This window comes from Trachypithecus francoisi, unplaced genomic scaffold (genome assembly GCF_009764315.1).
Source record: "Trachypithecus francoisi isolate TF-2019V2 unplaced genomic scaffold, Tfra_2.0 Lachesis_group10, whole genome shotgun sequence".
Classification (NCBI taxonomy): Eukaryota; Metazoa; Chordata; class Mammalia; order Primates; family Cercopithecidae; genus Trachypithecus; species Trachypithecus francoisi.
Window position 1 is genome coordinate 113,986,545 of NW_022681455.1, and position 16,795 is coordinate 114,003,339.

A 16,795-nucleotide genomic window follows, 5' to 3' on the forward strand; every position below is an offset into this window, starting at 1 on the left:
GTTCTGTTGACTACAGCTGCAGTAGCATGAGAGAGTCAGATAATAGAATTGGGTGGTGATTGTCCTTGAAGGAACATTGAGGCACAGATGAATCCTTGGATGGGTCAAAAATAAATGGACCAAATGACAACTGGCATGCTAGCTGATACACTAAAGGCCCAGATAAATATCTGCAAACCCACTGTTTTTCAGGAGGTACAAGGATGTGTTGAATGAAAATAAGGAATTTGAAAACCTCCAAGTATTTATTGAACTCGGCCATTGAATAATGTGGACAGAGAAGTTATTACAAAATATGATAAACTATCTGGGATTTGGGGACAGAGTTGTTCAGATAAAGCATTGAAAGATGCATTACCGGTGTCTCTTCTGTGGCACTGATATAAACTGGCAGTATGTAGCTCAAAGAGAAATATCTAAGTTGACCTTAGGAGGGTGTAAAGTAGGAAGTCGGGAGCAAGACCAGATTGTAATGATCACAGAATGATCTTAGAAAGGTTGGCAGAAGAGATCATAGTAGGTGTGAGCAAAACATGCCCAAAACAAGTTGTCGATAACAGTAAGGAAGACATCACAGGGTGTATCAAAATTGTATAACCTTAAGATAGGAAACAAGGAGTAAAAAGGCAAAATGATAAAAACAAAAGCACACAAGGGAGAGTGTGAGAATCAGTAACGTCAGGCATCTAACAAAATCTCATCCCATCAGTCTTGAGCAGAAGCTATCTGCTGTGGGTAAAGTCTGCTTGTTCTAAGGGACTTGAAATAGCAGTCTATTTCTGAGGGTCATCTGCTTCTGAAGGTTTTTTCTGTTTTTTAGAAAACCTCTATTTGAGATCTCCAGTGAGAGTATTTTTCAACATGTCTTCAGCCAATAATTTAGCTTCCATGGGCATCTTTTTCCTCAGATATCCACCTCATAATTTAACCGCGAGGTCAGTTAGAAGGCTCTGAAGAAGACCTTCATTGCTGTATTTTTCAGGGTACTCATTCTTCAGGTAGAAAGAGGGGAGGACTTCTAAGGGTGGGATTGTAGGATTAAGTCTTCTTAAACTTAGAGATGAGCTGGGTCTCACAATATTTTGTTATGTCTGCATGAAGCAAGGTTGACTCAAATTGATGAAATACTTGTAATCACATGGATCTTCTAGTTATTATTTCATAAAGTGAATAGTGTATGAGTTACAGAGGGAGCTAATCAGATCCGATGGCCATCAGAGCTAAAGATAAAATTCTTCATCAAGGAATGATGAGAACCTCAAAGAACTGGGCCAACTTAAGATCAGTAATACTATTTTTATGCTTTACATTTCCCAAAGATTGTGGATTGTGAAATTTTTATCAAAGGGCTAACACACTATAAAATTCTTTTTAACTCTTGTCGTGTAAGGTGGCATTCCCCAGGTGGGAAAATTATAGTCTACAATTTATTAGTCACGGTCATAGCAGTGATCTTTCTGTACAGAAAGGCTCAAACCCATCCAAAGAATTTACAATTACAAGCATATATTCTGAACTTTGTGATTTGGGCCCAGTCCACATATATTCCAGAGACCCACAACCCACTTGTACAATGTTTCTGGATATAGTAGCAGGAAGTGAGGCAGGAGCCAGCCACATCCCCAGCTACAGAGGAGAAATTTCCCCATTGATTCTTATTCAGAGATTATTTCATCTCTTCTATTTTACCATAGGTAAAACATTTTTGTCAAAGACCATCTTAGATTTGGGGACATAGTTGGTATTCCAGAGACCATTGGAATGAACAGAGGTTCCCAATGTTAGGCAATGTTTGTTTTCTAAATCTGAGGCTAAATTTTATATGTCCAAAATGAGTTGGATATATGTGCTTATTGATCTCCCATATTCTGAATTATGTCTATGGACAATGACAAAAATGCCACCTGATTTGCGTAATGATCTGCCAACACAGTTCCCTTTGCTTTGTGGAGATTTTTACTCTACTAGAAAAATTAAAAATCCATTGTCTAAAATATTCCATGAATCCCTCAAAGTCTCTCAATTATAATTTAGTGTTTAGTCCTGCATGTTGATGACTCAATTTAATACTCTCATTAGATAGGGTCCATTCTTTAGTAGAAAGGTCATGTTCCAAATAATAGACCATATTTTTAAAGAACTGTAATTTTTCCTTCACAGCCTTGTGATCTTCCACTGCTAGTTTCTGCTGCTCTTCTTCGGGGCTTTTTAGGTCAGGTGAAAGTAAGCATCTTGAAGGAGAATTTAACCTCTTGAGAATGTTGTGTTTTAAATCATTATACAAGTATTGGGAGAAAGATCAGGTGCCTCTGTGAATCCTTGAGACATTCTGTGCAATTATGTTGTTAATTATTTGCGGAGAAGGCAGATAAATATTGACTTTTTAATTTACTAGACACTGAAAAGGGGAGCATAGAGGTCTACAACTGTAAAGTACTTGCATTCAGGTGGAACTGTAGATAGAATAGTATTAGGATTGGTTGCAACTAGAAACCTAGGAATAACGTTCTTATTAATGACCTTCAGTCTTTAACAAATCAGCATCCCCTTCCTTTAGGCTTCTTGACAAGCAATATGGGATATTACAGGTACTAGTACAAGAAATTGTTGTAATTAGAAGGTCATAATTGGCTTTATTCTGTGAAAAAGTTCTGGCTTTAAGGAAGCAGTCTGAGCAATGGTTTGGAAGACCCACGTGAATCTTTATAGAACCCACTTTCCATAATATGCTCCGCATTCACAGAACATCTAACTCACAAATGGTCAGATCAAATAAGGGTAAGCCATCTACAATTTCAAGGGTCGTTATTTGGTAAGTTCAGGAAACTCACATGTAGCATGATTGTGAAACTGACTTTCAAGCAATTCCTCTGGAATTTCCAAGAATAACCCTTCAAGTGCATTCAATCTCACAGTTCTTTTTCCATGAAAGATTATCTTCCAAGTAGGTTGGCAGGAGTGTTATCACAAAGGACACATGAATGTGTTTCCTCCAATGGCCTAATGTGTAGACAAAAACTGAGACATGAGGCAGAAGTAGATCAACTCAAAATACCCTTGACAGCAACAGTTATTACTCCAAGAGACCAAGTACATTTTATTACAGCAGAGTTCAAGGTAGAAGAGTAGCATTTCCATCCAGTAGAAATATGCATTTTTGTTCTTCTGTGTCTATAGATTATTCTTCTTGTTCTGAAAGTGGTGTCAGATTCAATAGCTACCTCGGGAATCAAAAATCAGAGCTTAGTGGCTGGACACTGTGGCTCACGCCTGTAATCCCAGCAGTTTGGGAGGCTAAGGCAGGTGGATCACCTGAGGTCAAGAGTTCAAGACCAACCTGGCCAACATGGTGAAACCCCGTCTCTACTAAAAATACAAAAATTAGATGGACGTGGTGGTGCATGGTGTCACATACCTGTAATCCCAGCTACTCAGGGGGCTGAGGCAGGAGAATCACTTGAACCTTGGAGGTGGAGGTTGCAGTGAGTTAAGATTGTACCACTACACTCCAGCCTGGGTGACAGAGCAAGACTCTATCTCAAAAAAAAAAGAAAGAAAGAAAGAAAAGAAAAGAAAGAAAATCAGAGCTTAGTGTATGCTTGCCAAGCAAGGAAGATCCACATCTCAAGAGAGGAGCCTCATGGAACGAAGCTGAATATGATGACAAAGCAGCTTTGTCTAAGAGAAGTAAAAGCCAGGTGTTAGTCTCTGGCTGGCTCTAAAACAGTTCATAAAGTCTCTCTTGGGAAAGGCTATTTTTTGTTACCGTGTCATCAGCCCTGCGAGTGTGATCCCCAGTCAGGTCCAGGACACACTCCATCATGTCTTGGCAAGCTCTGGGTCACCCAGCAGGCAAAACCATGCAGGCTTTTTCTTTCACACACTGGCAAATAAAAAGAGCAAGCATCATTCCATACAAAACTATATATTTTTATGTAAGAAATAAATGCAAAACATACTTCTGCAAGACTACTCAGCAAACTACTAACAGAGGCTGCCTCCCCAGAAGGGCCTGGATGGCAATCAAGGGGCTTGTTTTGTATCTGGTGTTTAACCTCCCACATAGTAAATGCATAGCAAATATTCGTTGAGTGAATGCATAAATAAAAGAATAGATATGTTAATGAATGAAAATGTGTTAATGGAATGAAATAATAAAAATATTATTTAGGATGAGTTAGAGTTAAGTAGCAATGCATTGCACAGACAGTTCATTCAAGAAGCTTAGCAGTCGCTAGGGGAGATTGAGGGTCAAGGGAGGTGTTGGGGGGCTTTTATTTCTCACGTCATATTTTATTTTCCAGGGTTTCCTCATACCTTGATATGTTCTCTCAATAATACCTCTTTGGTCCCCATGGCTTTCAAACTGCGTGTCCCTGGGGATGGCCTTGGCCGTAAAAGCATTTCATATTGCGAGCAGAATGCAGACCACAAAAGACCGTCTTGGACCAAGGAAGAAATATCCTCAATGAAACCGAAAGAATTCACCGTCACTCCTGACTGTGGCACCATTCGCCCCCAGGGATTTGCTGCTATCAGGGTAAAGTGCATAGCCTTCCTGCACACACAGCCAAGCAGCTGAGCCTTCAAAATAGCCACTGGGCCCTCATCCCCTCCTGCTGTCCAGTGTCAGCAGGAGGGGATACCTGTCAATTTACAGGGAAAAGTGAGCCTATAAGGAAATAAACCAGACACAAATACATTGGGCGAAGCAATGGGCACTGCGCCAGTGGCTTTACCTTAATCTAGATGCACTGCCTTCACCACGGGAGTGGATTCTAGGTATTTCTAGTGAAGCCACTGCTATCCAGACAGTACACCCATCGGTAATAATATAAACAGATTTCAGAACTTATTGATACTTAGGTGTATCTTTCCTTCAGACTCAGATCCTTTAGATACCAATATATGGCCACTGTTATGCCAAAGATGATATCCAGTTTATTCAGCTTTGTGATCCAAATCTGGACTTCATTCATGGTGGATGTGGATGTGGTATCACTAACAGTGCCTTATCTTGAGTTCCACAGGAAAAGCCATGAGAATTCAGCTTCCTTATACTGAGGAATACTCATCCTTCCATGTTTTGTCTGCAGTCAGGATAGTGCTTTGCCTTGGTTATGGCCTCACAGTGCCACCAGTGGAATTATTTCATCCTTAACTGTCTTCCCTCTTTTCTTTTGCTGTTGTTGTTTGTTGTTGTTGTTGTTGCTTCCCAAGTATCTCAGGAAGATTTTAAAAGATGTAGCGTCTTGCTAGCAGCCTTCTGCCAAAACCACTTGTTCTTCCTTCTAGCCACAGCCCAGATACATAAACAGGGGGTTACAGTCACACTAGGATTCTCTGTTTCTTTCCAAATCGATGACTTCATCTTCATTTATTTTTCCTTTATATTTGGAAAAGCTTTCTCCAAGCTCCAGTTTTCCTCCTGATCTGCATTTCAGCCAGGTCTTTGTGGATTCAAATTTAAAGCATCCAGTGATCCCCTCTGCAACTGAAAACATTTTAATTAGTACCAGATACATAATTTATAGATAGAAAAGCCTTAACCCATGCCAGAAGCTGTTTTCTAGACTTGCAACTATCTCTTCCAGTACATATAATTTTGAAGCAATTAAAAATCGTAACAAGGCTTCTGAAAGCCTAAATGTACAGCTTCACAGCAGCAAATAAAAACACAGGGTAAAATGTTCTAAGCCCCCCAACAGCCTCCCTTGACCCTCAATCTCCCCTAGCAACTGCTAAACTTCTTAAATGAATTGTCTGTGCAATTCATTACTACTTAACTCCAACTTGCTAGAATTGGAATCTAAGTACCAATGAGTTCTGAAATCTGTTTATGTTTTGACCACATTCTATTGTCCTCAAATAGACCTTTCTTTGGAACTTTCTATTTTCTGCTGTAATAAAGAATGTGGGATGGTGGGGGCAAGATTTTGGTAAAGCAGACTAACTGCTTTCTTCCACCATTTTCTGGAACTGACATGGTTATTGCCACTTATTTTACTGTAAGAGAACTTGAGCTATAGTGTTTTACTAGTATATTACATTTTCATAATTCATATAGCCCAGAAGTGGGGAACAATTTAAATTGCAGTAATTAAAGTTGGCTTGATATTGCTCATCGTTCATGCTTATTTTTCCCCTTATGCAGGTATGTGGCTTCTTTGACAAAACCTCCTCAGAAATGAGCAAAGCCATTGTACTAAAAGTCATTTGGTTTCTACCCTGGCCTTTGAAAACACCCAGCATGTCCTGACCCCACAATGTAACTTGTTCAACTAAAAATGTAAAATGCTATATATCCATAAAGCACTTAGAAACCACACCGATCAGCGTAGTCCTCCAGGGGCTCCTCTCCCCCCTGCAGAGAGAACGTGCTTTTTAGAAACTCCCCCCGTAGAGAGAACGTGCTTTCTAGAAGAGCAGCTTGCCACCTTTTTCTTTCCAGGTGACCTTATGTTCCAACACTGTGCAGAAATACGAGCTCGCACTGGTCGTGGACGTGGAGGGCGTTGGAGAAGAGGTGCTGGCGCTCTTAATTACAGCCAGGTATCACTCCCCAACTTGCTCTTCTCCCAAGTCTCCCCTGAGCCTCCAGTCATGGGCTGCCTCCCAGAAGGCAGCTCGCCTGCCAACCCAGGCACACTGGGTTTGTCCTGCCTTCCTGGGAATTCAAATGACAAAGTAGCAAATGTTTCTAACGCACCTTTAGTGGAGATAAGAGGTGTGTGTGTCTTGTAGAACTTAGGCAAAGAATCCTGAGAATAGTGAAGCAATGGGTCAGACCCTCTCTAATGGGTCTGACTTTCAAAGTATGTAACCAGAAAGGTTTTAGCAGGAAGAGGTGAAGAGCTGCTCGTTTTTGTTTTCATCTTTCAACATAGCGCTCCAGAGTTATGCAACAGGAAGGTGTTGCTGTCAGTCCTACAATGGAAGATTGTAGAGCCAAGAGGTCCTTGCCCTGGGACACTGTGGCTGTGACTTGAATTGCAGGATAGGAGTGGGCCCCCAAGATGGGACTCATCTTTAACAATGCATCCTCCTCAGAACCATCTCCAACTCCTCTCTCTTTTTTAGAGAGGCAGCTGGGTTAAAATCCTGGCTCAGCCATTTGTTGACTGTGTCTTTTTGACCAGGCTACAGTCATTGCAGCAGTGCTGATGAGGGTAGTGGTGTCATCGACTAATAATGATGTGATCCTAAGTAAAATCCTGGGGCCGCACTCTTCCCAAAGCAATCGGTGTCCAGATCTGGGACTTTAAGGTGTATGTATGAAAATGCTATATATAGGAAATAGAGAAAATGACTGAGTAAAACTGATAATTATGCTAATATGTCAATCTCTGAAATTCAGATCTCTTGTAAATCTTAGGAAGACATACACTTTAAAGATGGGGCAGATGTGCTGGTTGGTGGGGAGATAACCGACACCGTTTCATGTGTCTTGGGCTTGGATGAAGATAAATAACAGTGCAGAAATAACTTAAATTAGGGTTCCCACTGTGTTGCCTTGACCTACTTAGTGTTCCTTCAAGACCTAATTTTTTCCTTTGTTTACAAACAGTAAAAACCCTAATGTGGTCCTTTCTATGCCCAGGTTTGCCTTTCAGTCTAGTCCTGCATTTCTTTTCTGTGCAGGCTTATTCAGATACTTCCAGCCCCTTTCCCTACAACTATCAATAGGAAATCCTAAATTTAAAAAAAAAAAAAAAAGGTCGAAAGAGGCTGTGAGTTTTCTACTTCTATTCTGTGACCCAAGTCAAGTAGTATAAGCCCCTCTCAGTCACAGTATTTCAAGCAGTAAAGGATTAGCTTTAAGAACGTCACTGGGTCAACAGACAACTTCCATTCCAACTAAAAATGAACACTCATGCAAAATCACAAACTTTGGGGTTAAAGAAAGGCTCTTTCATGTCCTTATTTTTGGCGTAATCTATAGGAACTACTCACTGACTCTTAAGAGAAGAATTGCTTTTAGAACTGCAGCCTCAAGTAACTCTCTCCAGAGAGCCAGCAGTGACAGCCTGCCATGATTCTGCCACAGGCTCACTTCCTCTTACTGGGCACTTACCTGGTGCTGGGCTGTGCTCTTCCAACACCCTAAGAAGAGTTTATAATGCCAATATCAGTCCCTAGAATTATCCTCGTTTTACCAATGAGAGAAATGGGACTCTGAGACAGAAAGCAGCTTGCCCAAGGTTGCACAGGTTGTACTTAGTAAGGTCAGTCTTTGAAGCTGGCTCTGCAAATTCAAAAGCTGTTACTCTTCACCATTGCACTCTACTGAAACAATGACATAGGGTAGAGTAGACACTGAGAGTCACAGACAGCAAATAAAATCCAAGTCACCTAATCATAGAGCAATGGCAAACACAGGGCTTCAACTCCTCTCTTTCCTGCATACAACCCTCCCTCCCTCTCCCCCCACCTCACCCCCTCCATGTTGGCACACTGACAACACTGTCACAGTGCCAGTTCTGGACCAAGCAGCCACCTGAGCCTCTGCATCCAAGACAGCTGTTCTGCATAGGAATTAGCATTATTACTGTGATTTAGATGGTGTGAGCTGTCGCTAGTCCTTAGGGGGCTTTCTGACTGGCCCAAAGTGTCACAGCTACTTAGGACCACATGCTGGTGGCATTGACCCTGTTTGGCATGGAAACAGATTCATTACCCTAAGGATCTTGCGCCATGGCACCCCTTGCCCAAAGAAGGCCAAATATATAAAACAATGGAAATGTGAGTCATTACCCACCAGACAGCTCTTCAAGGAGTTCTGCCTCTAGTCCTTTTTTGATTAAAAAATGGTGACTGGGGGCCAAGAGACAGGGAAGAGAGGAGGAGAGAAGCTTTGAAAGTGACCAATGCAGTTATTAGAGAAAAACTACCATGTGACACTGACAAATGTATCTCACTTGGGGCTCTATGTTTTCTGTATGTAAACAAGCTCTCTGTTTTGAATTGTGTGATGGGCTTCTGTGAGCAGGTGTGTTGTACCTGCCCTCCACCTGGTCAACACAGAGGTGGACTTTGGGCACTGCTTCCTGAAGTACCCGTATGAGAAAACACTCCAGCTTGCCAATCAAGATGACCTCCCAGGATTCTATGAGGTCCAGCCTCAGGTGAGTTCCTTTCTCCTTCTTCAGTATTAATTCTTCCATTGGGTTCCCTTGATGAGAAAGAGAAATCCCTCTGAAGTGCCACATCCCTGAACACATGACCTGAAGTAATGCTGATTTTTAACCCTTAGATAGTCGTAAGGATGGGGTTATAAAGTCGTAGTTGGATTGCTAGCTGCATGCCTGGACAGCTGCAGGTGTAAACTGTTGTTAATTTCCCAGGGAAATTACCCTTGATAAAGAAGGGAAAGTGTCAATTAAGCCAACATGCAGAATTGCACCTGCAAATAATTGCCTGTGAACTAACCATGCATGGGAAATGAGCTAGGAGTTTTCATTATGTCCATGGCTGTGATTTGAATGGCATCAGTAAGTAATGCAATATTTATAAGTAGATTTGTTGGACCAGAAAGCTAGAGACAATACAGGAATAAGAAAGGAGGAATTGTCTCTTGATGTTTTATGAAATGCATCTGTCCATATGCCACTACACCCAGCTAGGTGGGAGACTAAGCAGTTAAACACAGATGGATAAACAATTTTTTAAAAATCTGTGCAGATTACAGTAATGGAAGGTTACTACTGAGATGCAGTTTACCAAGAATACATTTGGGTATAAAACTCAGTTATATAAGTACAATATTCTAACTAAAATGTATGCACAAATATCATGTGGGGGTTTATTTGGCTACAAAATCAATGGGAGTTAAAACAGCAATATGAAGGCCACAGAACCAAGGCAGGTTTAGGCTCCTGCAGAGAATTACCACATTCAGATAAAGGAAGGAGATAGCTGCTGGTCAGAACACAGCCAGAATTTTGTCTTCAGATGTTGTCATTGTATTTTTCTAATGGAAACTTGGGAAAAAAGGCATCATGTTCACAGTAACCAAAATGACAATCCATGGCATCTGCAAATCCAGTCATGTGTGTGTTTAATCTGAAACAGAATAAATAGACTTAGCTAGGATAACACAGCTACCTTTCATGAGACACAGGGCTGTTATGTAAGAGATCAATAGAATGGTTCTATGAGTTTCTCTGAGACAGAACCAGAAGCCAAGGGTGAGGGTGAGGGGAGACAGGGTCTGACACTCACTCAGAAGCGCCACAGCAGGTCAACCCTTCTCAGTGCATGATCATTTCAAGAACTCAGAGTGGAGTCTGCATCTGGGGTCAGGGGGAGTTGCTTCTGCACAGCAGGGCTGGGCATAGGATGAGGCACTTGCCTTGGGCACAGAATTTAAGGGAAGGCCAAGCACTCAGTCAAGATACTTAGTATTTCCATGCCATATTGTAAGAAATCAAAATTAATTCCAAAAAAATCCATAATGAGCAAGATATCAAAATCTAGGTAAAGAGATCAGTCTGACCTCAGGCTGTCATAAGGCTCGGTGGAGCACTGCGCCACAGGGAGGAGTTAGACTGGGCCATGTTAGGCCAGACCAGATGCAGAGAGACTGTGGTGTACCCCAGGCAGGTGACACCTGTGTGCTCTGTCTTCCTCCCCAGCAGCAGAGGCTCTGAAAAATGGTTCCCAAGATTATACAGTGGCATTTAAAATTTTTTATTTGTGTTCTTGTTGCATAAAAGCTGGTAATATGCTGCAGAACAGGTTTCTGAGAAACACAAATTCACTGGTCAACACTGGACACTTGTTCATTCGTTCATCCATTCATTCATTCCTCACTTTAAAAACTGAGCATATGCTTTGGGTCAGAAAGTGGGCATGTAGAGAGGAGAGGCCCCTGCTGTGTGCTAAGAAGTTGTCAGCGGGACATGCAGGTGGCATGGTGCTGTCCAGTGCATGCTGTGGAAAAGGACTGCACAGGATGCTCCCTGGGGACAGAGGAAAGGTTCCCACCCTAGAGCCCTTGAGGAATGGAGGGAGAATTCAAGAGGAGTGTGCCAGATGGGTTGATGGGAACGGACATTCTAGGAGGAGTCACCACAAGTGCAAAGGATTGGAGGTGAGAAGCAGCATCATGGATTCAGGAAACACTAGCGGCCTCTATTGAGCACAAAGGGCGAGGGAGCCGGGACGATGTGTGAGGGTGCAGAGGGCCAGGTTAAGGAACTTGGAAAGTGGAAAGTGGACCTTTTCCTTTTCCTAAGGAAAGTGGAAAGCTGTTGCCCTGAACTTATTTGTGTTGTGGATAACTCTGTATCTTGCTGTGTTGGGCACTTTGAATTTTGGGCCTCATGCACACCCCACTTAACCAAACTTCCTTTTGGCCCAATTGGGGTGCTCATCCCCATTTACTGGCTTGAATAATAAGGCATTTCTAAAAGACCTCTATGGACTCAGGAAAACACTTACTTCAAAATAAGCGAATACACTATTTGTTCCATGCTGTGCTGTCCTTACCCCTCTGGTTTTCTCTCCCCCAGGTGTGTGAGGAGGTGCCTGCTGTGCTGCTTTCCAGCCCCACCCCTAGTGGGGTCATCCCCCCTAGCAGCACCATCCACATACCACTGGCCCTGGAGACCCAGGTCACTGGAGAACACAGATCCACGGTTTACATCTCGATCTTTGGGAGCCAGGACCCCCCTCTGGTGAGAGTCCATTTTCAGAACTGCAGTTGAAATTGCTGTGCTGCTTCTCAAACATTTTGAGCTTTCTCATTTAAGGCCCACACCGTATTCACATATGTCCCAGTTTCTTGGAGTTGTAGGGTTTTATGTTTTTACTAGGCAATGGTAAAATACCAGTGCAATGTGACTTTATGGAATCTGTTTGTGGCTACATCTAACAGAAGCAGTGTTTTATAGCAATATTCCTTAAACCTAACAGGATACCAGGAGTCTCTCTCTGTCTCTCTCTCTCTCTCTCTCTCTCTCACACACACACACACACACACACACACACACACATTCCCACCCGCCTGACCCTTCTCTAATCCTTTTTATTTTTATTTTTATTTTTTTTTTGAGACAGAGTCTTGATCTGTCACCCAGGCTGGAGTGCAGTGGCGCGATCTCAGCTCACTGCAAGCTCCGTCTCCCGGGTTCCTGCCATTCTCCTGCCTCAGCCTCCCGAGCAGCTGGGACTACAGGCGCCGCCACCACGCCCGGCTAATTTTTTTGTATTTTTAGTAGAGACGGGGTTTCACCATGTTAGCCAGGATGGTCTCCATCTCCTGACCTCGTGATCCGCCTGCCTCGGCCTCCCAAAGTGCTGGGATTACAGGTGTGAGCCACCGCGCCCAGCCTCTCTAATCCTTTTAAATCAGAATCTCCAAGGGGAGGAAGCCAGCACATCTGTACAGGAGCCAGCACATCTGTATGTTTAATAAGCTCCTTGGTTGTTCCTGGTGCAAAGGTGGGTTTGGGTATCACTGGTTTTTCACCTATGGGCTGGGAGATCAGTTTCTTTCACTGTTCGCCTGAGTTTTTCTTGTATATTGACTTGACTTATGGCTCATATTAGCCTACTCAAGCTGTTAAGAGAAATAGTCTCTCCAAGAGGAAGAGGGATTCATGGAAAGCTCTCTACTGCTTAGGCTGAGTTGAAGGATAAACATTGAGTCCTACAGGAGGTTGCCCAACAGGCTCTGTATTCCTAGACATGTGGTTTTCTTGGGAACTAGTGATGTCACCTTACATTTATTTGACGTGACTCTGAGTGCTTAGAGAGCATAAAACACTAGGATTTTGCTTTTATCTCTTCCATATAAGATGCTGTAGATAAGCCACCTAACTTATAAAGCAGCATCACCAAGGTAGGCCAACCCCAAAACATGCCACCAGTTCAAGTCCCCCACGAGGCTCACTGTGCCCCTCCCCTACCCTCCTGCACAGATGCAGCCCATGAGAGGGTAGCTTGCTGAGCAGCCAGAACTTTGTGAAAGAAAAGGGCCACCTTCCTCAGGCAGACACAGTGCCTGGCTCAAGGGACAGGGAGAAGAGAGCAGAGCAAAGTGGATTTCAATATCCAACCCTCACAACTATGTGCAGTGGCCCTGCCCTACCACACCACTTGTAAAGCAACAGAACTGGAACTCAAACCCAGCCACAGTGCTGACCCTTAACCCTGTACTAAGTGTTGTTGAGGCTGGAGTGCTGTGTGGGATGGAGGGGACCCAGAATCTGGTTTCCCCTCAGTGCATAGCTCTGGGCTGACCTGGGAAGCTGCGCATCCTTTCTGGGGAGCTAAATCCAGGCTGGATTCACAAGTCTGACCAGCATGGCCCTCTCTATGTCCCTGAGACCACAGCACACCAGTGGGAAGGGGTGCCAGTTCTCATAAGCATCCTCTTATGCCCTTGCTTTTTATTGAAGGAATGGCTAAAAGTGGCTAGCCATTTCCAGCTGTTCCAGTGTTCTTTCTCTCTGGCGGAACTCAGGTATGTCACTTAAAGAGCACTGGAGAAGGCCCAGTTATCTATGTCCATCCCAATCAAGTGGACTTCGGCAGTATCTACGTCCTAAAAGACTCTTCCAGGATTCTCAACCTATGCAACCAGTCCTTCATTCCTGCATTTTTCCGGGCATGCATGGTAAGTCACGGGACATGATAAAACACAGCTTTGGCTTATAGGCAATGGCCCTATTTTTGCAACATGTCTTTGAAAATGATCACCAGAAGCAGAGATTTGCATGGTTACGTTGTTGCATTAAACCACGTCATTCCCATCCCCAATTCTTGTTTATTATAATGAATTATTAACATAATAATTTATGCATCAATTAATAATTTTGTTGATTAAGGGATGCCTTAGCTTAAGGGATACCTATTATAATACTTTTGTTGATTAAGAAACACAGTGTGCATGTGTTTTGGTAAACAGGCAAGTACAATCAATAGAATCCCAGTTCAGGAAGATGCTTCAGAGGTCAACAAGCTCCTCTCCTGGACTGTACCTAAGCCCAGCTCCAGCCCTCAAAAAAACACTTTTTAGATGTCTCTTTAATTAGAAGTGCTTCCTTTAATTTGAGTCCTTTTGGCTACAAATGTGTTGGTGTGTTTATTCTATTTTTGTTCTCTTTTCCTTCTGGCAGTATTTTAAGGTAGTTTGTAAGGATGTGTGAAATACAGGAGAGTATTCACCAAAAACAGAAATTAAAGTAAACAGCAAAGACAGATACAAAATAGATGTAAAATGGTTTTAGAAATCGTTTTGTCTCATTTTTATGTACAGTTGACCCTTGAACAATGTGAGGATTAGGGACACCAAACCCCCACGCAGTTGAAAATTCACATATAACTTTTTAAAAAAACTTTTATTTTAGTTTCAGGGGGTACATGTGCAGGTTTGTTACATAGGTAAATTGTATGTTACAGGTTTGGTGTACAGATTATTTTATCACCCAGGTAATAAGCATAGTATCCAATAGGTAGTTTTTATATTTTCTCTTCCTCCCACCTTTCACCCTCAAATAGGTCCCAGTGTCTCTTGTTCCCTTCTTTGTGTGATATTTGGTTTTCTGTTCCTGCATTAATTTGCTTAAGATAATGGCCTGCAGCTCCATCCATATTGCTGCAAAGGACATGATTTCATTCCAGACACATAGACCAATGCAACAGAATAGAGAGCCCAGAAATAATGCCACACAGCCTGCAACCATTTTATCTTCAACAAAGTTGACAAAAGCAATGGGGAAAAGATTCTCTATTCAATAAATGGCATTTGGATAATTGGCTAGTCATATGCAGAAGATTGAAACTAGACCCCTTCCTCACACCATATGCAGAAATCAACTCAAGATGGATGAAAGACTTACACGTAAAACCTAAAACTATAAAAATCCTGGAAGATAGGCCAGGCACGGTGGGTCAAGCCTGTAATCCCAGCACTTTGGGAGGCCGAGACGGGTGGATCACGAGGTCAGGAGATCGAGACCATCCTGGCTGAAACGGTGAAACCCCGTCTCTACTAAAAAATACAAAAAAAACTAGCCGGGCGAGGTGGCAGGTGCCTGTAGTCCCAGCTACTGGGGAGGCTGAGACAGGAGAATGGCGTTAACCCAGGAGGCGGAGCTTGCAGTGAGCCAAGATCCGGCCACTGCACTCTAGCCCGGGTGACAGAGCGAGACTCCGTCTCAAAAAAAAAAAAAAAAAATCCTGGAAGATAACCTAGGAAATACCATTCTGCACACGGCCCCTGGCAAAGATATTATGACAAAGATTCTAAAAGCAATTACAACAAAAACAAAAATTGACAAGTGGGTCCTAATCAAAGAGCTTCAGCACAGCAAAAGAAACATATAACTTTTGACCTCTCAAAAACTTACTGCTAACAGCCTACTGTTGACCAGAAGCCTTTCCAATAGCAGTCTATTAACACATATTTTGTATGTTATATGTATCACATACTGTATTCTTACAATAAAGTAAGCTAGAGAAAAGAAATGTTATTAAGAAAATCGTAAGGAAGCAAAAATATATTTATTCATTAAGTGCAGGTAGATCATCATAAAGATCTGCATCCTCATCATCTTCACATTGAGTAGACTGAGGAGGAGGAGGGAGAAAAGGGGTTGGTCTTACTGTCCCATGGGTGGCAGAGGTGGAAGAAAATCCACATGTAAGTGGACCAATGCAGTTCAAACTCCTGTTGTTCAAGGGTCAACTGTATTTCATAATGACGTTTAGACCTGCTTGTCTTCTATAAGCTAATTTTTACTTTTTTTGTGCAAGAACAGACATGAAATGATGGGGGTTTTGTAGAGTTTAGGAATTTCTAATTCAATAATTGAAAGTATTCTTGATTTTAGAAATAGTTTTCAGAATTTAAATATAAAATGTTTAATTGTATAGCCTTCTGCCTATCATCAAATTATTGCATTTGAATGAGAACTAACATTTCGTTTCAGCATTTGTCAGGTCTTTCTGAATAATCAAGTATTATTAATTTCATAAAATTTAAGGAATGTCATTTTCTGCTGACTTGTGACAGCTTACCAGAGACATTGGTCCCAATTAGCAGCCATTTATCATCATTATTTATTTTTAATATCATTTATCTTTACTCATTATGAAGGCAGCCACATTCACATACAGTCACTGGTCTTTTTAATAGAGGTTTTCACACAACCCCAATCATGCTGTAGCACTGTGTGAATCTCATGTAAAGAATATTGTTTCATAATGTTTAAAGAAAAATCCTGTAGAAAAGACATTTTTACTAGTCTTTATCCAATTAGTTAATTGATGTGTTTGGTAGAAAGCACAGGGTACTGCTTAGGAAGTGTTGCTTCCTGGTTCAGTGTTGAGTTGATGCTGGGAGAGGAAGAGTCAATCTCTGTCCAGTGAGCTGAGATGGCACCACTGCACTCCAGCCTGGATGACAGAGCGAGACTCCGTCTCAAAAACAAAAAGAAAGAAAAAAATGGAAAAAAAGAAAAGTGGTTTCAACTCCAAGTAGTTCTCATAGGGGAAAATTAAACTCTTATTTCAGCTGAGATTTTTGTTGGATGTCCTAGTAAATATGATATGTATTAATGTTATAAAAATTGAATTATGCTAATTTGAAATTAACTACAGTGGAAGGAAACTGAAAAATTTCAACTTGATGTACAGTACCAAACCTTCAAACGCATTCTTGCAGGAATTACTAAGCATTAGGAGAGAGCTTCAATTAATAGTTTATTCCCCAAGCCTATTACAAATTCAGGTGCTGGAAGTTCTTCTCTTTTCTTGTTGGATGCTGTGACAGGAGGGGCCACTCTCT

At 42.0% G+C, this 16,795-nt stretch overlaps 1 protein-coding gene across 1 annotated transcript in view; it reads left to right on the forward strand.

Moving 5' to 3' along the window:
- HYDIN (HYDIN axonemal central pair apparatus protein) overlaps window positions 1-16,795 on the forward strand; it is a 388,294-nt gene that overhangs the window by 119,957 nt on the left and 251,542 nt on the right. Inside the window, 5 exon segments of the mRNA XM_033218949.1 lie at window positions 4,305-4,540; window positions 6,452-6,552; window positions 8,990-9,125; window positions 11,514-11,678; window positions 13,469-13,621. Of these exon segments, the coding sequence (XP_033074840.1) occupies window positions 4,305-4,540; window positions 6,452-6,552; window positions 8,990-9,125; window positions 11,514-11,678; window positions 13,469-13,621 (791 nt within the window).